Raw genomic sequence first — 23,271 nt, 5'->3', positions numbered from 1 at the left:
ACAGAATCATGAAAGTCATATTTTGTTGCTGTCACTCAGATTAGCAGTTCTTCAACAGATCAGCACATTAGGCTAAGAAGGAAAGTTGGAGTTGTACGTTGGTTTGATATTCATTAATTATTGATTGTTCCTTGGGAAAAGCCAAGACCTTAAAAGACCCAAGACCAAGAAAGATATAAAATATTAAATTGCCTCGTAAGAACTAAGCTGAGATGCTCCACAAGGATTGGTCTGTGTTCTGCTCTAGTTGCATTTATTGGTTGGTGGTTCCATCCATCATATAGTGGTCCTCATTAACATTTCACAATGGTTCCTAAGGCCCATGAACAATCTTCTTATGAAGTTATGATAGACAATCTAGTTTATCCTTCTTCCTGCTCTTTGAGGAAAACTTAAATGCACAGGATTTGCACAGGAAAGAATATTCCTCATTTTTTTGTATGTCAAGGTGTATGTGCTGTTGAAAAGTGTGAACCTTGTGAAACACTTTCCCTCAGAAGCTTCAGTGGTTCCCTCATCCAATGAGATGCAAAGCTTTTTGACATGTCAGCATTTCATTGGCTGCTGGCTGTAAGGTGGGATTTCACCAACATACTGATTGCAAGCAAGGCTTCCACAACACTGAAATAGGCAAGGGAAATACTGCATGGCCACGTGGTGGCATCACATGATATGACATCACAGCGCCACGCCCCTCAACAATGACGTCATAGCACGAAATCACGCGGGAGTTTCCACTTCGGAGTTGTTCCAGGAGTTGTGCCAGAGCAAGTGAAGGGAAGTGGAGGGCACAGGTGAGTAGTTTAAGGGGGAGACACCTCTATAGCTCTCCCAGAGCGCTCCCAAGAAGCCACACCATCCTTCCTGGAGAGTTGGTGCTGATGGAGGGAACCAATGGGAGCCATGGGCCACGCGTTTCCCCATTGGTCCACCGACTGGCATGCAAATGAGGGCCGACGTCACTTCCTTGGACAAATCGAGCGCCATTTTCTCTTTCTGGCTTGGGAAGGAGGGAGGAGTAGCAGCCGGAGGTGGGTGGATGGGAGCGCGGGTTCAGTGGGGCTGAGCGGGGCACTGGGTCCGACGCTGCACGGCTGCAGGGCGAGCGGCCGGGGCGAGGATGCTGCGGCTGGTCCTGGTCCTGCTGCCGCTGCCGCCGCCGCCGCCGCCGCTGCCCGTCCTGCTGGGCCACTGAGCGCGGGCTGCAGGTCGAGACCAGGAGGCGGGGCAGGGCGGGGCGGCCGCGGAAGGAGTGACCGAGCAGCCGGCCGACCAAGCAAGCGGCCGCGGGCGGAGGAGGAGGCGGCGCCGGAGGCTGCAACGCGGCCAAGCGCCTCGGGGAGGCGAGAGTGCAAGAACCGGCGGGCAGGCAGCGGGCTCCCCCTGCCGCCCGGGCAGGTAGGTGCAACACTGCGGCGTTTCGGTGGGCCCGGGCTCCCTGGTGTCCAGGGCGGCCTCCGCCCCCCTCAGGCCGCCTTGGCAGGAGCCGCCTGGGTGCGCTGCCAGCCAAGCCACAGCCAGAGGGCAACCCCAGCCTCGTGGGGGAAACCCGCATTCCCTCCCGCGGGCGCGGAGGGAGGGGGGGGGGAGAGCCGCGAATGGAAGAAAGGGCTTCTTCCCTCCAGCCTGCTCGCTCCTCCCCGGCGCTGCCACCAGCTCCAATAGCTGAGGGGCATAAATAAGGTCCGGGGGCTCCTCGGAGGATGGAATGTCGTGAGGCATTCGGGTTTGCATTACTATTATTATTATTACAGTATTATTATTACGCGTTTAACACCACCAGCTCTGCCGCTCTCCTTCATGTGGAACCTCAGTGATTTCAGGAAGCCTGTAAACTCTCCCATGCGTCTTTGGGGGGTGGCCAACGCTAGACCCATTTTTTTTAAATAAAAAAAAACATTTTGGAATACAAAACCGGTTGCTTAAAGCTAAATAGAATTGTGTTTTCGCATTAACGGCATTTGAGTTAGAGAGATGGACTGGAGCAAGCTGTTGAGGCTGTTTATAGAGTGGTTGCTGGCTAATGTGGTACTTTTCTGGTCCCAAGACTTGAGGGTTGATCGATAGCGTTTCATATTTTAGGATCTTGCATTTAATAGTCACTATGGTACTGTATGTGTGATTGGTCTGTTTCCAGCAAGTGATCTGTATTTCCATGCACAAATGGAAGAGTCTGTGAGAGAACTCATATTCCATTGAGACCTGGAATCCAGAACCCTTTTCACAAAGTCATGTGTCTGTATGGCCTTAGAAGTGCATGCCTCTCTTTGGTCCTAGCGGCTAACCATATGGCAGCTGGGGAGATCATGACATTTTAGGTTTGTAAAGGCTTGAACTTGACTCCCTTGCAAATGTGCTGCTGTCCCACAGTTAGATTAAGAAAGGGAGATAATCAGGAAAGATGACAACCAAAGATGCAGTGGAGACAGTACTGTACAAGAGAGGAGGGGTGAAGTCCTGTGCTCACATACAGGTGAGATAAGGAAAATAAGAGAGGTAACACTTTGCAGCTCATAGACACATTTTGTTTCTTTGATTTTGCCCTCTTTATCTTTTTACTAAAGAATTGTTTTTTTCTTTACTCCATTTATATGCAGCTCAATATATTAAAAAATCTTTTAAATGAAGTAAACTGAAACAGCAATGAACAATAATACAGAAATACAGTTAACAAATAATTGCATTAATGCATTGCTGATACAAATAAGCCACCCCTCCATTCACAGTTCCTTCTGCAGCCTTTGCCCTTTCTCCTGCAGCTGCTTTACTGTCTATTGGGCAGGGCTTGCGTTTATGGGCAGGCACCAAGGTGGATGGACCGTCCTCAGGCTCCCCACAGCTGTGTCCCATTAAGCAGTTAGCTGCACTTTCCGCACCTGGCTCCAGGTGCAGTAGGTTTGGTGCATTTCCCAGGGAGTGCGGAGGATGGGAAAAGGACACCCATCTACTCAGTTATTTCTCCAGCCTCTGCCCTTCTCTTCTAGCTGATGTAGTAAGCTCTTCAGGAGCTCATAAATTCTATGTGGAAACTTGGTATTTCTGCAGGCAGGTGTATCAGTGTAGTCTTTTTTAGAAAACTTAGTGTGTGTCATGGCTGTCTTGGCTTGAGTGTTCATTCCAGAGTAGACATGCTGAATGACGTCAGGTTAATCATAGAACTGTAGAGTTGGAAAGACTGAGGGTCATATGGTTCAACCCCCTGCAATGCAGGAATCTCAACTAAAGCATCCATGACAGATGGCTTGAATATGCAATCTTGATGGCCTTATATTAGTTTTAAAAAATTGTTTAATGCATCTTCACATTTTAAGTTCAAACTGTGGAGCAGCTCTCAAATGTCGTTGTGCACAGAATTGTTCTTCAGATCATGATCTTGAAACGAGGAAGAGCAGGAGAGATCTGTCATGGAATTTTGCTGCTTAAGAGACAAAACACCATTCATGTTCTATGACAAATTATTGTTTCAGCAATTGGAATTGTAGCCAAGGCAAGGCTTTGAGTGAAGTGACGTTCTCTCCTGTGCACTGATGTAAATGTAAAATTTCCTTATGGTTCTTTTGGTCTTGGTCTTGTAACTCCACTGCTGCTCTAACTTACGTCATTTAGCTCTGTCAGCTCTTTGGCCCTTAATATTCAGTGAAGTAGATTTTCTGGAAAGTTTTGGAATGGAATTTCTTCCAATGCAAATTCGGCTAATTAACATAGTGGAATTTGTATTGGAATATTTTCAGTTTCCATAGAATTTTTTTCTGATTTCCTATAGAGATCTAATTTAATATGCTTGTTTATTTTATACGTATATAGTAAACAATGGTTAAAAACTTTGCTTGCCTAACATCATATTTTAAGGGGTAACTGTTACTATTGAGCCTATGAAGCAGAACATTTTTCATGGAAAAATAAAGCACTGGAATATTTTCTGTCTCATGTTGACTATAAAGGTAAAGGGACCCCTGACCATTAGGTCCAGTTGCGGACGACTGGGGTTGCGGTGCTCATCTTGCTTTACTGGCCGAGGGAGCTGGCGTACAGCTTCTGGATCATGTGACCAGCATGACTAAGCCACTTCTGGCGAACCAGAGCAGCGCACAGAAACGCCATTTACCTTCCCGCTGGAGCAGTACCTGTTTATCTATTTGCACTTTGACGTGCTATCAAACTGCTAGGTTGGCAGGAACTGGGACCAAACAATGGGAGCTCACCCCGTCACGGGGATTCAAACCGCTTACCTTCTGATCGGCAAGCCCTAGGCTCAGTGGTTTAGACCACAGCACCACCCACATCCCACCATTTTGATTATGTTGTTATGCAAAACCTTATTCTGACATAAGAAAGTGGTGACCTGTATAAAGTGGAGCAGTCCAGTCCAGGAATTATGTTTTCCAGTTCACTATGGTCAGGAGCAACTCCACTCCAGGTCTTGCATACAAGCTCTAGAGAGATCTGGTTCTGAAGCAGCTGAAGATGTAGATTTATGGTGGGCTTTTCCCTCTTATGTGCTCAGGGGTCCACAATTTTAGGGGGCTACATCAGAGGCAAGACCCTGAGTCAGAAGGTGAATGACTGTGTTGAATGTTGAATGACTGTGTTGTTGAATGACTGTGTCTCACATGCTTTCCGAATAAATGCAGACAAGAGAAACAAAGGAGGAGAAAGTTCTTTGTTCTAGTAGGCACAGCTTACCTTCCATCTCAGTGCTCTCAGGCCAAACGTAGACACTTTTGTCTCCTTACCTATGAAAGCTCAGGCACCAAGCATGTAACCCAGGAACAGAGTTCAAGAGGAGCCTGGCACATGGTTCAAGATGGAGAGCAGGCATGTCTGTGGTGGGCTGCACTGTGGGAAGGTTCCTTGCTTTGACCTTTGTCAGCTCCAGTCAGATACTGCTAAGGAAGCAGCTGTGCATAGCACAGTTAACTAGCTTATGCATGGCAGTTACTCGCTTACCAATGCAATGTGTTGTTCTCTTAGACAACAGTTCTAAGTAGCCACAGCATGCTCAGGGGATGGAAAAGGAAGAATTACATGCATAGTGCTGGGTATGTTTTGAAAGCTTTGGTTGCATCCAGTTGCACTGGAAACTTTGCCTGCTACTTCCACCTGCTGGAATCCCACCACACTGGCTATTTAGTATTGCAGTCTTCTGTTTGTATGTGCATTTCATCCTCTGATTATGCCGTGATATGGCTTTTGCAAAAAATGTGTTAGCTGAATAATGAATAACTTGTGGCTAGCACTGAACAAAAATATGAAAAACCTGAACATTGATAGCTTATAAAATTAGAAATGATGGGGGAAATTGAACTTGGAGTCACCTGATGAAATTGATTGGTACTAGGCTGAGGGTAAAACAGTAAATAATTAAGGCAACATGTTTCATCTTACAGAATTCACTGCCACACTATTGTGACTGCGAATGAAGCATAGGATGTAAGTTTTTAAAAATAAGATGTGGCAATGGCTTTTTTAAAAGGATTGGAGCAATTCATGGGTTCCTCATTGGACTGCATATTTTAGCTTCATTGCTGTGCTGGTCAGGAAGTAAGGGTCTTTGCTTCCTCCACTCCACAGCTGTTGTGGAAGCTGAGTGTGCTGATGGAGCATGGACAGAGCAATTTCTCTGACCCTCTTGCATTTCCATGCAAGCCTGGGAGGAAGGTACTTTGTTTCCTAGCATAGAAGACGCATGAGCTGACAGAAGAGGCACACAGTTATTTGTCCCCCTCCACCAGCCTGCTCACTCACCTGGATGAAGTTCCATGAATGTGCCTGCATGGAATTCCTGGTCACCCGTGATGAGTAATTCAATACAAGGTGGTTATATCTTATTTGTGTGCAATAAATTTGAAGTTACAAGGTTAAAGGCAAGCAGTTATGAGGGAAGAATCATATGTTGCACAACGTAAATTAATAATGCAGAGTTTTTCAGTGAAAGAATAAGAGTTTTACTGAGTTAAAGTAAACTTATTCATAAACAACATGGTTTCAAACAGTTGACTGAGATTACCGGTACATACTGACTGCTCACAACTGAGGCAGACTGACTCTGACTGAAATCTTACTGAGAACACAGAGAGGAAATGGCTGCTACTTTTAAGGAGAATGAGTCACATGTCAGAGTTACTCAACAGTTAGGCCTGAATAACTTTAGTAGGCCCAAATGATTGTGCAGTCCGAGCACTTCCCAGCCTGCTTTGCTTCTTCTGCTCTCATGTGTCTTTGTCACATGACATCATAGGCTGGCTTTATTATACAGGAAGTAAGTTTCCATGCCCATCACATTGAGTTAGAGAAGATTGTTAGACACTAGATGTAATTCTGGTTGGAATATTTAATGCAGCTACTACAAATACATCCTTGAACAATCTCTGTTCTTTGGAAAAAGAAGTGCTTGAAACAGCCATATAAAAAGACACTCTTAATACTAAGCTTTCAAATCAGTTTTTAGAAGTCACTACATACAAAAGAACATTCTTGGCTTCATGGAATATTTTATTGTAGTCAGTTGATGGTATTATTCTTTACTTGCCAACTGAAAAGTTTCAGTTTTGCATCAGGTAATTTACATTCAGGTATACAGTCACACCTTGGTTCTCGAACACCTTGGTACTCGTTCAATTTGGCTCCCGAACACTGAAAACCCGGAAGTAAATGTTCCGGTTTTCGAACGTTTTTCAGAAGCCGAACATCCGGCGCAGCTTCCACTTGAGTGCAGGAAGCTCCTGCGGTTAAGTGGAAGCCGCACCTTGCAATTAGTCTTGCAGGGAAGGCAAGGGGTGAGATGGCTAAAGATAGCTTTGTCATGTATAATGAGATAAGAATCCAATGTCTTTGTTCAGACCAGGTTTCTCCATGGTTTTAAGTTTGGTGATTAGTTGCAATTCAGCCACTTCTCTTTCCAGTCTATTTCTGAAATTTCTTTGTATTAAGACAGCTACTTTGTATTAAGACAGCTACTAAATCTGATATCAGGAATCACAAGACAGAGAAACCAGTAGGAGAACACTTCAATCTCCCAGGAGATTCTATAAAAGATCTCAAAGTTTGAAACCTTGCTTTCTCTACTTCTTGTCTTGTGATTGGGTGATTGAGTACGGTTCTTTTATCCTCTGGTAGTTTATGCAGTCCATTTTTGTCCAAAAATTGTTGTATTTTATCTCTATGCTGGTTATCTTCTTTATACAAATGTTTGTAAAATTTCTGAAAGCATCTTCTGATCTCCGTCAGGTTCTCTATATTTTTATCTTCCACTGTTATATTGGTGATTGTATTTTGTTTCTGTCTCTTTTTTAATTGCCAAGCCAATAATTTACCACATTTGCAGATTCAAAAGTCTTTTGCCTCATCAATTTTATTTCCATTCTATCTCCTGATTTATCAGATTAGAATATTGAACCTGGAGAACCTTTATTTCCTTTTGGATCTGTTGATCCTTCGGCTTACTTCTCAATTCCTTCTCCTTTTCTTTAATTTGCTTCAGAATCGAATCTTTTTTTTATATTCTGTTCCTTTTTCTTTATTGCATTCTGTTGTATAAAGAATCCTCTCATTACAGTTTTACTTGCGTCCCAAATCATCCTTTAGGGTTTTTTGGGCCTTCTCAATAATTGTTCCATTTCTCAGCAAAGAGTCATTCATCCTCCATCTAAACGAACCCTGAGGAGTCAGTTTTAGTTCTAATTATACTGCATTGTGATCCGAACACATCTTTGGACAAATTTCCACTTTAGTAATTTACTTGATCTTTAGATATCCATATATAATCCAATCTACTCCATGACATTTTTGCCTCTCAAAAAAACGTAGGTTCCGTTTCCATTGGATTTCTCAACCTCCATGAATCTATAAGATCTAGATTGTCCACCATATCAAAGAAAGTCTTTGGAAGTCTTCCATCATTAGAAAATTTGGTCCTTTGGGATCTCTCCATCATTGTAGACACCACTCCATTCAGGTGTCCCATACATATTTATTTATAGTCCATATAGTCCAGTAGTACACTGTATTTTCTTATAAAAGTCCACTTTAGCTTCATTTGGAGCATAGATTCCCAGAATCAAAATTTTTTCGCCTTGCACTGTAATTTCTACCACAACGTATCTTCCCTCTTCATCCTTGAACAACATTTTTGGATTATGTTTCTCCTTTACATAAATTACTACCATATTTTTCGCTCCATAAGGTGCACCGGACCATAGGGCACACCTCGTTTGTAGAGGAAGAAACAAGAAAAAAAATATTTTTCTGGTTTTCCTCCTCTAAAAGCCCTGTATTTTTGAGGACCAGCTAAAAGTTTTGCAGCTTTTTTTGCAAAGGGGGAAAAGCAAAGAGGAAAAGCCCCGTTTTTATGGGGTTCAACTCACATTTCTGCAGCTTCTAAAGGAAAGGGAGTCTTCTACAGTTTCCAGACAGATAATCTAATCAGCCAGTCACATGTCACTGGGGAAACAAACAACCTCCCTCTGCAGCACATTCAACAAAAGAGGCCTGGGTAAGGGGGCGGGGCTGAAAGGGAGCCGGGACTCTTATCTCTCTCACAATCTCTTGCTGATCAGCTGCTGAGCGGGGTCCTTTCAACACCCACTTTTCTCTTTGTAAAATAAAAAGCATGATCCTCTTTTGTCCCCTGGGCAATTCAGCTCCAGGGACTACCATTCACTCCATAAGACGTACAGATATTTCCCCTTACTTTTTATGAGGAAAAAGTGCGTCTAATGGAGCAAAAAATATGGTACTCCTCTCTTTTTCACCTTGTCTGAAGAGATAAATTCTGGGCCTAAGCTTTTATTTTGTAATACTCTTCTATGTGTCCTCATTACATGTGTTTCTTGCAAACATATTATAACTAAATTTTGCTTCATTAGCACATGATTTACCTGGTTCCTTTTTTCCCTTAAATTAAGGCCTCAAACATTCCAAGTTATAATTCTTAAGGCCATCTTTGCTAGACAACACCTGGTCCTGCTGCTGTTGCTCCTAGTAGTTCCTCTGCTGCACCCAGTCCGGCCTTCAGTAAGGGTTCTGGCAGTTAGCCTAATCCCAGACCTGTAGATGTCAGGGCCTGACTTCTGTCTTCAAAATCTGCCGCGTGCTTGTCCAAAAACTTCCTTTTATCCTCTACTGATTTTATCTTAATTTTCTTCTCTTTGTATTTGAAGGAAATGCCTTGGGGGAACTCCCAACGAAAGAAGATCCCTTTCCTCTTCAGGGCTGATGTCAAATCTGTAAAATTCCCCCTAAGATCAAGGAAGAATTTAGGAATATCTTTAAAAAGAATAATTGGCTGCTTTTCAACTTCCAAATTCTTGTTATAATGAAGGCTTAAAATCTTGTCGCTTTGCTCTCTATTCTGGAAAACAATCATACAGTCATTGACTATCTTTGCACCCTTCCTTCCTTTGGGACCAAATCTGTAGGCCTTTACCACTGTTTTTGCGATTTCTTCTTCCAGATCCTAGAAATCTGTGAATTGTTGAATTAGAAATTGTTTTAAATCTCCTTGTTCCAATTCTGGCTGCCCCCTTAAATGCAGATTTGCCTCCCTTTCCTTCAATTGTAAATTAGCAATAGCAATTTGTGCAGCTTCTTGTTGTCGTTCCAAATCCTGCACTCTTACTGTCTCCAAATTGCTAACCCTTGACTTCACCTGTGTCACTTGTGTTTTAGTGTCTTTAATTTCTTCCTTCAACAATCCCAGCTACTGTCCCATACGATTAATGCTTTCTGTGTTGGCTTTCAAATTTTCTGTATGAGAATTAACACTTGCTGTTAAAACTGCCAAGACAGAACTTGCTCCTCAAATGTTTTGAGAGAGCCTTTCCTTTGTTTTGTTCTAGCTGCAATTGATTGAGCTGGTGTTCCCTTCTCTTCTTCCATAACTTTAAACAATTTTTTTCTGAGCAACGGAGTCAAGGTTAGTCAGTCAGTCTCAGGCGCTTTTCAAAACAGTCCTTACTGTATGCAATGCTCAAGGTCAGCCAGCTGCCAGTTTATCCCAAGTAGTTATGAGAAATCCAAATGCCTTATGCCAGACTAAAGGGTGCAATATTATAATCCACTTGTGCTACAGGCAGTCCCATTTCTCCCTCTTTTCTTCTTCCTACGAGGCTCAAAAGTACCCTATGGATTGTTTGGTGGTGGTGTTGCCTAGCATGCACATATGTCTTGAAAGATGTAGCTAATTTTTGTCAGGTAGTATTGTGACGTATCACTTGGCAATGTATGGCAATCAAACTAAAGAGGTGTGTATCTGAAATTCACACCTTGAGTTTGGCTTCTAAACTCTGAATACAGATTACTACTTACATTTCAGTAACATAGTACTTTGAGCAACTTTTTCAGACAAATAGATGCTGGAAGGAAAATACTGACGTTTTGTGGTGGTCTCCACTTGCAATTTTATATTTGGGTTCTCTTGTTAATGTTGCAACAGCAGAATTGCACCTCTTCAGCAATAAAGAACTTGAGCAGTAGCATTCATGTACAGACATGGTGGATAGAAATCAATGATTAAAAAAAAAATTGAATTTTTTATTATTTAAATCGGGCTTTTTAAATTTAAAACAGATTTAAAATAAAATGCTTTTGGACAAAAAGCTTTCTAAAGATAGTTTGCTATTTAAGTTACATTATGGTCCAAAGGCTATTCACCAAGAAATAAGGATTTGTTTTAAGTTTTTCATGTGTGCTAAAACTCAGTCTGGTTTCGTTTAACCACATCAGCTAACAAACATGGATACATATGCTATAATGTTATTGTTTTAGTTAAATAAATAGTTTAAATTGTTATTAAGGAAATTATTTTTCTCCTTTCAATAAAGTACAGCAGAAAAGTTATCCCAATATAAACAATAATTTCATAATTACCTGTCTTTGTATTTCTTATAGTATAACCAAATCAGTAATTTTTGATATAACTGTAAAAACTACTCTGAAAATTTATTATTCCAAAAATGAAACCTTCATCTGGTTGTAAATATTAAGATTATACCAGGAAGAATGAGTCTTTCTGTAAAAAAAATGATTTAAATCGTCTTACTGACTAGTGATTTAAATCAATTTGATTTAAATCAAATCCACCCTATGTACAGGTAGTGCTGCTGTATTTTTATTGTGTTCAGTGGCACTTACTCACAGGGAAGTGTGCACAGGAATCACCTTCCTGTGATAAATACAGCTGCATATGTATTATTTGTTGTCTGCCACAGAAAGTGTAAAATCTACAAATATACTCATTTGTTGAAATACTCAGTAATGAAAGTCAGATTAATCTGAATTTTATAAATGCATAAGCATAATTTGAAATATTACATTTAACAAAATGATGTATATATGTTGTTGTCACCTTGTTTTCTAGGCAAAATTCAACATGCTTCAAATTCCTGTGCAAAATCTTGACAATATAAGGAAGGCTCGGAAGAAAGTAAAGGGTATTCTAAAGGATATTGGGCTTGACAGCTGCCAGGAGTTACTTCAGGTAAGATCCTTATAGTTCTCTATTGTCATTCTTCTTAAGTGAGCTGATGAGTCTATAAGTGTGGAAATATTGCTTGAAAAAGAGGAGTGGAAAACCAATTCCAGTACAATTGTCCATGAGTAAAACCTCATGAGATCCTCTGTAAGTCACTGTGTGAGTGATCATAGGTTTGCAACTGTCTTTTTATAGGATTCAGTTTGGGGATTTACTTGTAGCATGCATATTGACTCTCTTTTTTAAAGAGATGTTTGCAGATTTGAACTCTTCAGTTATTTATTTATTTAATACATTTTCTTTATATTTCATTTAGGATGACTCTTAGATTACATCCTATGAAACAAGACTTGATATATTTCATGTGTCTATTTTTCTTAAAATAAACATAGAAGTGAAAGCTTTGGTTTGCACAGAAGACAGTAGGAAGTACCAAACTAGTTTGGCTTGTCAGGAAGCAGTATTTACAGAATACACAACTCTTTCAACACCTGTAAAGCTAGAAAAAAGACCAACTATGATAGGTCACATGAAAATATGAATGGAATGAGAGATCTTTGTTTAGCTTACAGATTCAAGCAAATTTGCATTGAGTACGTTAATCTGAGGCTGTGAAGCTCAAAACAAGATTTTTAAAACAGGATTACTTCAAATATAGTCACCCTGCTTTCACTTGGAGTGGGAATGCACATGTCAATTAAAAAGACTGGGCATTCCTGCTTCCTCCTTTATTGTGAGAAAAGAATGGGAAAGAGGAAGTGTGTCTTTATGGCACTGGTAGCAGAGATTTGACTGGGCTTCCTTCTGGATAAAGGGCTAGTAGGGCTCTGCTCAGATAATTTTGTCTTGGTGGCTGCTGCGGAGCTGTTGGAGCGCGTGTTTATCTTCAGCACCTATATATTTTGCTATTGGTGTGCATGCTATGGAAGTTTCAGTAAAGCTCTTAAGCTCACCAACATCAACCAGTTGTTTTACTTAGCACACACAAAACATACACCTCATATTTACACACATGTAGGCTTCTCCTTCTGGTTTCTGTACTTTAAAATCCTTGCTGAACAAAGTCCACACAAGCCAATTTGCAGTTATTCCTGCAACAACTTAAAATCCTCTGGTCCCGAAGTCTGGCTATTCCCCACGTCTTCTTAGACAAGTTCTTCTCAAAGTATTCAGGTAACTCCAGTTACTCAAGGATCCACTCCTTCCTGATAATGACCACAACCAGCGACCCATGACCAGTGCTGTAATCTGAGCTCTTTCATACACAAAGTTCTATCTACCCAGTAACACTAATAGGGAAGTCACCAGATTCAGCCAGGTGCATCTCGGCAATGAGAAAACTCTTTCCTCACCAAGTTTCTGGTGAATTTGTACAGGAGTATTAGTCATTGTTTTGCTTTGACTATTTGTTATGCATGATAAATAATATTTTAATGGTTTTCTGAATTTTGGAAAGACTGAGGAAAAAGTAAAACAAGAATAGAATAGTATTTTTTGCTGTGTAAAAGCAGCAGAAGCTGGTGGTGATGTTGTAGAGTTTGGAAACAACAGTGTGAATACAGTGGTGCCTCGCAAGACGAAATTAATTCGTTCTGCGAGTGCTGTCGTCTAGCGAAAATTTCGTTTTGCGAAGCACGGACGGGGGAAGCGCAGTTTGACGGGGGGAAAAACGTGAAAATTTTTCGTCTTGCGAGTCGCGCCCATAGGGAAATTCGTCTTGCGAGTCACCCTTTCGTTAGCGAATGCCTTTCGTCTAGTGAGTTTTTCGTCTAGCAAGACATTCGTCTTGCAAGGTACCACTGTACAGATGACTAAGTTAACATGTAGCTAACGGGGCCACATTGTAAATGTGTATAGCAATTCAGATAGCTGTGCTTGGCTTTGTTGTGGTATCATTTACATATTGCTGTTGCTCCACCCCTAGTTACTGGCTAGTTCATTGCTATGAAGTGAAAACCTACCCTTCCATGCATTGTTGCCATGATTTGTCACTATTTTCTGTTTTTTTGTTTACAGAAGTTGATAGTCTTAAAAGTTTGCGCCAAGCAGATGAGCAAAATATTCTTTATTCTTTTAGGAAAAACTGAAGTTCCCCCAAGTTCTTCTTCATTTTCATATTACTATTATTTATACCTCGTCCATCTGGCTAGGTTTCCTTTGAAGCTCTCTGGTTTATTAAAGATTATGCATAGGGTTTTTTTTAGTTATTTTTTTTTAAACTGTGAAATCAAGGTCAGTCACAAACACACATTCCATCAGGGTACTTCATTACATCAAGCACGCAGAACTTTAACTTCAGAGATATGACTATAGTTTCTTGACAAGCAAAGCTTGTTCAGATACACCAGAAATTGTGCACTTTAAAAGTATAGCCCAATTAATTGCAAATATTTAAAACCTCCAAATTGCATAAACTGCACTTGAAATAGAAGTATTAAACTTTAAATCTAGTTACAGGTGGGTAGCCGTGTTGGTCTGCCATAGTCAAAACAAAATCGAAAATTCTTTCTAGTAGCACCTTAGAGACCAACTGAGTTTGTTCCTGGTATGAGCTTTCGTGTGGTATCTGAAGAAGTGTGCATGCACACGAAAGCTCATACCAGGAACAAACTCAGTTGGTCTCTAAGGTGCTACTAGAAAGAATTTTCGATTTTGTTTTGACTTTAAATCTAAACAGTGTTGGAAAGGCAGGGGAGACAAGCTGTAAAAAAACTCTAGCTGTGAGACTGAGCACCTTCCATGCTCAGTGTCACCTACTATAGATTACCCACACAGAAGCAAGTAGTGTGGGGAATCCTTAAGATCTGATAAGCTCACAACTTTACCACACTTTGAAATCCATTATTGGAAAAAGGCGACATAGCATTTTTTTTTTCAAATTACAATTTTAATTTTGAAGATGTATCCAGTGTTGTGTGAGTAGAGCTGTGCTTATGCCTCCTCTACTCACTAGCCCCTAAAATCTGCTTCAGAGGGTCCCCCAACTCTCTGGAGCAGTTTTTGCTGGTGTTTGGGGAGTCCTGTTGTGCAAGGGTGTGTTGTGAGTGAATGGAGCAGAAGCATTGGATACAGCCTGCAGTTTATATAATGAACTTCTTGATTTAGAATTGTATAAAATAGGATTTTCTTTTAGTTGCATGCTGTTTTAGAAATCTTTGTTTTTTCGTAGACTCTGAAAAGTTTTGACCCAGGAGAAAAATATTTCTGCAACACTTCGTGGAGTGATGTGTCTCTTTGGGATTCTGTGACCAGAAGAAGGGTATGTGTATTCATTAGTGTCTTCAGAATGCTGTTTGAGCCCACTGGTTTGTAAATACCTAGTGGATTTTTTTTAGCCTTTGTGATACAGCATGGGATCAACTGTGCAATGCAAACTATTTCTGAGATGGCTATCAATTTTAGAAGCTGATTGCAATATAGCAAGAGGTGTGCATGCTTTTCTTAAGTTCACATGGAACTTGGTGTATTTTTTTTTTAGGATGTCATTATAATGACTGATTAGAAGATGAAAAGAAAATGACGGTCTTGAAAATGATGATCTCAAAGAGTAAAGAAACTATTATTTTTTCCTGGTGGACTAACTGATCACCAAGCAGTAGCTTTCCCCCATTGTTTTCTGTGTTGGCTAGAATCCAAATTTTCACCCAGTTTTTGAATGGGGCTATGGGGTGGGGGAAGACACATGAAAAGTCCCCTCCTTACATTATCAGACTAATTTGGTGATCCATAAACTTGGACAGATATCTGAGGTTTTTTCATTTACTCATACAGTGAGGGGGGAAAGTATTTGATCCCCTGCTAAATTTGCCCGTTTCCCCTCTGGCAAAGAAATGACCAGTCCATAATTTTAATGGTAGGTATATTGTAGCTGTAAGAGACAGCATAAGAACAGGAAAGCCCCCAGAAGACAAAAGTCAGAGATTGATGTGCATTATAATGAGTGAAAATAAGTATTTGATCAACCAGCAACCAGCCAGATGTCAGGCTACCTGGTATCTTCACTGTGTGTAACGAGCTGAGATTAGAAGCACCTGCTGTAAGGGAGAGATTTTACCTGTAATCCCAGCTCGTTACAGTAGCTGTACAAAAGACACCTGTCGACAGAAGCAATCAATCCAGCAGATTCCAAAGTAGCCACCGTGACCAAGACCAAAGAGCTGTGCAAGGATGTCAGGTACAAGATTGTAGACATGCACAAGGCTGGACTGGGCTACAAGCAGCTTGGTGAGAAGCTGACAACAGTTGGTACAATAGTTCACAAATGGAAGAAACACAAAATAACTGTCAACCTCTCTTGGTCTGGGGCTCCATGCAAGATCTCATCTCGTGGAGTTGCAATGATCAGGAGAATAGTGATGAAGCAGCCCAGAACTACACGGGGGGAACTTGTCAGTAATCTCAGGGCAGCTGGGACCATAGTCAACATGAAAACAGTTGGTAACACACTATGCCATGAAGGATAGATCTTGCAGAGCCTGTACAGGCTCGTCTGCAGTTTGCCAATGCACATTTGAATGACCCAGAAGAGAACTGGGTGAAAGTGTTGTGGACCGATGAGACCAAAATCAAGCTCTTTGGCATCAACTCAACCACCGTGTTTGGAGGAGGAATGCTGCCTATGACCCCAAGAACACCATCCCCACCATCAAACATGGAGGGGGACATATGCTTTGGGGGTGTTTTTCTGCTAATGGGATAGGTCACCTTCATCGCATCGAAGGGATGATGGACGGGACCATGTATCATCAGATCTTGGGTGAGCACCTCCTTTCCTCAGCCAGGGCATTGGAAATGGGTCGAGGATTGGTGTTCCAGCATGACAATGACCCAAAACACATGGCCAAGGCAACAAAGGAGTGGCTCAAGAAGAAGCAGACCTTGGTCCCATCGAAAATCTGTGGAGGGAGCTGAAGGTTCGAGTAGCTATGCACCAGCCTTGAAATCTTACTGACTTGGGGAGGATCTGCAAGGAGGATTGGGACAAAATACCTCCTAAGATGTATGCAAACCTGGTGGCCACCTACCAGAAACGCCTGACCTCTGTAATTGCCAACAAGGGTTTTGCCACAAAGTACTAAGTCATTTTTTGCAAAGGGATCCAATACTTATTTCACTCATTATAATGCACATCAATCTCTTGACTTTTGTCTTCTGGGTTTCTGGGGCTTTTCCTGTTGTTGTTCTGTCTCTCACAGCTACAATAAAAATTGTACATTAAAATTATGGACTGGTCATTTCTTCATCAGAGGGTAAATGGGCAAATTTAGCAGGGACTCAAATACTTTCCCCCCTCACTGTATATGTCTCTGGGAATTTGCCATTCCCTTCTATTTGAAGTGAAACATGATTTTAGATTATTGCATGACCGTGTGCACCCTTTTCCCTTTTCCTTCTGGTTTGTTTGTCTTGCTGGAATAATCTGCAGTGTGCCAGCACAGCAACATAAAACATCTACATCATTTTGTTTGTTCTGCATACAGTTTGTGTTGTTATGCAAGCATATTAGTGATGAGAAAGTTGTGTATAAGATGCATAAGATGTTGGCTTTTTGTTAATACTCTCTTGAATGTGGAAAGTTCTGATCGCCTGAAAAAACTTTTATGTTGACTGAAATTAGTATAGTGCCTTTCAGAACTTTGGTATTTTTATTTGACAATCAACATAAATATGCCTCTTGTAGATGCCAGTTGAAGTAACTGCCCCCTTTTCTTGTTTTTCAGAGATACAGAACAAATCCGTACTGCTGTAGCCTCTGCAAGTTCTCATCAAAATTTCTTTCTTCTTTCAAAAACCACTTGAACCGTTACCATGAAGATGAAGTTGACCAAGAATTAGTTGTTCCTTGCCCAGAATGTGCATTTGCTTCTCATTCCAAAGTAGTGGGAAAACACCTTCGTATATTTCACTCTAAGAAAAAAATTCAAAACTATAATGTGAGTGGTGGCATGAGACAATTCCGGAGTGATGCAGTAAACTTCATATGCCAGAAATGTCAGTTTACAGACACATTATACTATAATACGAAGAAACATGTGTTGGTAACCCACTTCCAAAGCCTAATAAGCACATACTTTGAGGAGAGGCCTGATGAAAGTGAAGAGAATTTTACTGATCACTACTGTAAAAAGTGCAATGCTTTTGCAAACAGTCGGGATTCTTTAATATACCATGTCCTGACATCTGAAGTACACAAAGACCTGGAGAATATATTGAGACCTGTAATTTCAGTGCAGCCTAAAAAAGGACAAGCAAAGTCACTGCATACCGTCAGTATTGCGCCCAAGCCTTCCACGGCTGGAGCCACATCATCGCTGATACCTACCACTGCTTCAGTGGGTTCACCTCCTACGTGTATCCAACTTTCGCTTCCATCAGTGAATCAGAATGTGATGCCAACAAAAGCAGTCCCAAACACAGTTGGACCAAGTGCCTCCAGTAGCTTGACACATCCACCATCGTCAGCTTCAGTTGCCCAGTCATGTAATACACTACTGCCTAGCCAAGCAGGTCCAAATAATGTGACTCTTCGGCCTGCAGTTCCTCATCCAGTCTTTGTTTCTCATCGACTTCCTGTGAAGCAGCCAGTGAGACCTGACATTCTCTGCCTAAACCAGCCTCCTGGGAGCATAAGTCGAACTGTTCCTCCAGGAGTCCTTTCATTCACTCGGCCTGTCCGGCCTACCCTGCTTCCTGTTAATCAATCTGTTAGGGCCGTTGGCAGTCCAGTTTTGCCGGGTGCTCTCCCTGTAACTCAGCCTGCTGGTTCTCTGAACAGACCCATTGGGGCTAGCTCTGGTCCAGTAAACAGGCCTTCTTCACCTGGCGTCCTTGCTGTAAACCGACCTGTTGGTAGCTTGAACCAGCCCAGTGGTCCTGGGGTTCTTCCAGTCACCCAGACGATCCCACCAGGGGTTCTTCAGTTTAATCATCCTGTTGCACCTGGAGTTCTTCCTGTAAACCAGTCAGTTGGACCTGGGATTCTCCAGTTCAATCAGCCTGTTGCACCAGGAGTACTTCCTGTAAACCCGTCTGTCAGACCTGGAGTTTCTCAGAATGCTACTTTACTGACTGCGGGACCTATCCTTCGACAGTTAATTCCAACTGGCAGACAAGTTAATGGGATACCTACGTACACCCTTGCCCCAGTTTCAGTAGCTATGCCTGTGCCAGCGGGTGGTGGGATGACGACAGCTGCACCTCCTCAGATGCCTGTTCAGCTGATGCAGTCTAATACAGTTACTCAGCAGTCTGAGGCTCCAGCTACTGTGCCTTCCTCTGCAGTAGTAACTTCTTCCACAAATACCCTTGCGAAGACTTCTGTCTCTGCCTCTGCAATGAGCCTAGCCCTTAAACAGGCCAAGCAGTGGAAGACTTGCCCTGTTTGCAGTGAGCTTTTCCCATCAAACGTCTATCAGGTGCACATGCAAGTGGCTCACAAATGCACTTCAGGGAAGACGGGCAAGCTTGATACAGACAAAGTTGCAGCCTGTGCACCTTTTCTGAGATGGCTAAAAGATAAGACGGTCAGGTGTTTTTCTTGTAAATGTTTTCTCTCTCAGGCAGAGCTTATAAAACATATTTTCATACATGGATTAGCTTGCCTGTTTTGCACCAGTACTTTCCACGACCTAAAATGCCTTGTGGATCATACTAGAACTGTACATAAGGGGAAGAAGAAACTACATGCAGATTATGATGACAAAGGTTTTCAACTTGAGAGTGATTCGGAAGGTGACCTGGTGTTTCCTCACTTTGACTTCAGCATAACTGTAAAAGAAGAACTATGTGAAAAAGAAGTACACCTAGCAGTACTCGCTGGGGTAAATTCAAGGACACTTATTCCTCTGTACATGAAACTGCAACATGAGACTGCTGATATGAATAATGGCAATAAGAAAGTATCAACTTGCCCTTTTTGTTATGGTGTTTTCACTAGCCTAGAAGCCTACGAGTTCCATTTGAAGGACAGGCACCATATCATGCCAACTGTGCACACCATTTTAAAGACCCCAGCTTTCAAATGTATCCACTGCTGCGGCGTATATACTGGCAACATGACTCTGACTGCTATTGCTGTGCATCTGCTTCGCTGCCGGAGTGCTCCCAAAGACAGCACCCCAGCTGTGAAGATGGAGCTTGAACTCGATGAGAAGAAAGATCTGGCACTTGTGAATGGTGAAAATCATGATGATCCTTCTCTCTCAACAAAGAGGAAACCATCAGATCACCTTTATTCTGTTGCAGAGGACCAAATGAATGATGACCAGCCGTTCCTGATTATAGACAGTGGCACAGCCCAAGTTCCAGCTAAGGAAATGAATTTTGTGCCTTCCAAGAGACAAAAGACTGATCATAAGTCTGAAACTAAGGGCCAGCCCTCCGTTGAGAATCTTCACATTTTAGCATTAAATCCAAAGCCATTCCAACAGTGCTCAAATGAAGTTCAAAAACTGTTTCTTACAGATTATTTTCACAAGAAGCCGTATCCCACTAAAAAGGAGTTAGAGTTACTGTCATCTAGTCTGTGTGCTTGGAAAGTTGACATTGCATCATTCTTTGGGAGAAAGAGACACACCTGCCTAAGGGCAATAAAAAATCTTAAGCCATCTGTGCTTTTGGGATTCAATATGTCTGAACTTAAAAATGTGAAGCACAGTTTGAGCTTAAAAAGTGAATCGGAAGATGTGTAAAAAAAATTTTGTAAAAAAAAAAAAAACTCATATAAGGCAATCAAGATTGCATATTCAGGCATCTGTCATGGATGCTTTAGTTCAGATTCCTGCATTGCAGGGGGTTGGACTTGAGGACCCTCAGCGTCCTTCCAACTCGATTCTTTGAATTGTCTCACTGATTTAGTTTCTTGTGATTATTAAAAGATTAGTACGCAGTGCCTCTTTCATTTGGGCTGTGTGTTCTTTGTGGCAGTAGGGTACAGTATAGTATACCTGAGGCTCTGGGTTTTTGTTTTGTTCTTTTTTGCTGTTCATGGGGTAGTTTTCTCTGCCTATGGTTTTTATACAATTGTGTAACAATTTTCCTGGCTTTTTTTTTTAGTACAAATTGTTTCTAAAAGTAATATGTTTGATAAAATAATAAAACTAGTAGGAGGGCCATAACTTAAAAAAACCATCTCCCCTGTCTTTAAAATTAACATGGTTAACTTACAACCTAATCTTCATATTGTGCTCCCAAATAACAACAAATTTACCAGTGACAGCTATAACAAATGCAGAAACTTTGATTAATTCGACCTAATGGCTGCCTTTAGTTATGAAATGCATAAGCCAAGGATTTGCAAGCAGTTTCTAAACTATTTGTTTTACAATAAGAAATTATGAAGGCTTACATAAAAAAATGGCAACTTTGCTCCCCCTGAAGTTAAAACTTTGGTTTAATAATCCTTGATTTGCATTTGGGAATAAATAAGAGGAGCTGTCCATTTGCTATTGAGCTATAATGACAACCTAGGGATCTTTTCATATGGCTCTATTGCTCGCTGGGAGCTCTGATGACATAGCATACTGTTCCAGGCAGCACTTGGCTATGTACACTTTGTGAAGGCTTTTCACTGGCTGCTCTGGTCTATGTTAGCAAATAATCTCAAGCCACTTTTGTTTGGGGCAAGGGATCAAAGACTTCAGCAACACTAGCCTAGTGCAGGCCCTGAGTTTAATCAAGTTTCTCACTGCATTTGAATCAATGTTTATTGAAAGCTCTTGCTATCATTACAGTAGCTGAATTATTTCCTGTGTCACCCAGATGACAACCTTGTCTAAAGTTAGGCAAGATATAGCACATGCAGAGTACTCTTTAAAAACAAATAGGCCTGAGAACAGGGACAGGTTTTATTGCTTCTCTTGTCTCTTACTTTTCAGCAATGTATGTTCTGACATCTCTACAGAATACTATTGTTTTAACCTCTAACATTTAACATTCTGTTCAACTTGACTAGGACACCTTATTACTTTAGCATCAAGAAAAGAAAATGATATATTTGGTGTGCTGACTTGACATTGTTTTCTAGTTACTAACGTGTCTTTTATGGCAAGAGAATTTTTGTTAAGGTGAAACTGCATGTAAATAACTTTGTGCAATTTAAGCAGTTGCATTATAGGCTGTTCAATTTCTATAAATGTCAGAAAATTGTTCAGAGGGCTTTTTGGTTTGGTTCTATTCTTTAATACAATCTCATCTGACAGTGAATAATGCCAGTGGAAAAAAATAAATTCTGCAATGGGGGTTCTGTAGGCACAGGTAGATTATTTACATTTGTTTCAGCATTGATACTTATGTATATGCCAAAACGTGGTGAAAGAAATTGATTCAGGGGTGAGCTGGCCACCCAAGTGGTGATTACTACTACTTCTACTATTTTAACTTTGACCTTCATCCATTCATGTGAGAATGCCCAGAGAACATGGAATAGTGCCTCCCTCTGCCATTTTGTGGGAAAAACTAGGAGGTAAAAGTAGTGGCAAAAGCAACCTCCTTTTACTTGAAACCCAGATGCTGGCAAAACAGAAGTCACTGCAGACGTTAAGGGAAGATCAACTTGGCTTTGGGAAATGACGACCTATAAATCAAAATATTTGTGTTCAGTGCCGACCAACTAGTCTGAATTTCAACTTGGCCAAAGTTAATATGTGAGCTTATTTTAAGTTGCAGGATAAATTATATGACAGTGCTAATTATTATGCTTGGCTCTCACTACAGCACAAGTCTGAATACTGCATGTATGATCTGCCAAGAATGGAAGTGAATAGAGGTGCATTAGTGGTGCCTTCGTGAACAGCTCCTCTTTATTTTTCTAAACACCAAGGATCATGAAGGAGGGGAGCACATAAAGCTTGAGCTTCTCCTTACAGTAGGAGAGCGCCTAGTCTGTTACGTGTTACAGCAATTGATCTGTTGACTTCAAATAAACCCAAGTTTCAATTTTAGATGTGTATAGAAGTTTTTTAAGTGACATAATGGAGCAGCATTCAAGCAAGCAGCCCTTTGAGAACTCTGTTTCCTGTATAATGTGTCTTCGACCCTGTAGGCAGGCTTGAGCTGTAAAACTCCCTGGCAGCACTACTTCAGGCCACAGGTGTGTTGGGTGTTTGGATATGCACTGGTGAGGGGCACTGCCTATGCAGGCTGTGCATATTAATTAGACACTTAGGTTGGATCCTCTTTCCTGACACATAGTCTTTTACATGAAACATGGTTCCATTTAATCGTGTAGCAGCCCACTCAGACTGAAAAAGAGTTAAGAAAAAACTTTGTTTGCCACTGCATTCTGCTGAATACATTCTGTGCACCCTTTGATTCTGTAGAGTTATGTTAGTCATCTCATGTTTGGACAGGATTATAATACATAACTAAAAACCACTATCCTGAAAAGAACCACATTCTATCTCCCTACCAGTATCTCTTTTACAGCAGTGAAGAACTGATTATCGAGAAGGTACAGAAAGTACTTGTGCTTGCAAAAGCCTTTGGCTAGGTTTCTCAATATGGCAGCATTGAAAATAGTTTCACTGCTAGAGGAAAAGTCCAAATTCCATAATCCTGTTTTAATAAAAATCCATCCTAGTTTCTGTAGATGAGGAGTTGCCAATCTTTTTGAACCAGTGCACACAGTTTAATTTTTGAGAGTTAACAAACTGCCATTGGGTTGGGGGGATTGGCATGCCATAACGCTATATTAGACAGTATGATCTTGATGAATTCATTGGGCCATAATCCCAAGGAAGTGGCTTTACGAGTGCAACCTTACATATTTAGTTTAAAAATAAAAACTTCATACTCTTAAGGAA

General features: G+C 41.2%; 1 protein-coding gene across 6 annotated transcripts; it reads left to right on the top strand.

Annotated features, from left to right (window-relative positions):
* The first annotated feature begins 701 nt into the window (after window positions 1–701).
* Window positions 702–20,367, top strand: ADNP2 (ADNP homeobox 2). Of its 6 annotated transcripts, XM_033154737.1 has the most exons (6): window positions 1,302–1,398; window positions 11,357–11,476; window positions 14,640–14,729; window positions 17,191–18,048; window positions 18,082–18,177; window positions 18,220–20,367. In XM_033154737.1, exons 2-6 carry the CDS (start codon window positions 11,369–11,371, stop codon window positions 20,158–20,160), a joined length of 3,093 nt encoding a protein of 1,030 aa, XP_033010628.1. In that variant the 5' UTR covers window positions 1,302–1,398; window positions 11,357–11,368; the 3' UTR covers window positions 20,161–20,367. The 6 variants fall into 6 exon arrangements, with proteins under 6 accessions (XP_033010625.1, XP_033010629.1, XP_033010628.1 ...); XM_033154735.1 differs by having other exon boundaries at window positions 18,082–20,367; XM_033154736.1 differs by having other exon boundaries at window positions 17,191–18,177.
* The last annotated feature ends 2,904 nt before the right edge of the window (window positions 20,368–23,271 follow it).

Source organism: Lacerta agilis, chromosome 7 (genome assembly GCF_009819535.1).
Source record: "Lacerta agilis isolate rLacAgi1 chromosome 7, rLacAgi1.pri, whole genome shotgun sequence".
Lineage (NCBI taxonomy): Eukaryota > Metazoa > Chordata > Lepidosauria > Squamata > Lacertidae > Lacerta > Lacerta agilis.
This window is presented reverse-complemented; position numbering and strand designations above follow the sequence as displayed.

Coding starts and splice junctions, on each gene's coding strand:
- ADNP2 (XM_033154734.1), top strand. CDS start 11,369: ATGCTTCAAATTCCTGTGCAAAATCTTGACAATATAAGGAAGGCTCGG. Junction 11,477..14,639: donor GCTGCCAGGAGTTACTTCAG/GTAAGATCCTTA, acceptor GTTTTTTCGTAG/ACTCTGAAAAGTTTTGACCC. Junction 14,730..17,190: donor ATTCTGTGACCAGAAGAAGG/GTATGTGTATTC, acceptor CTTGTTTTTCAG/AGATACAGAACAAATCCGTA.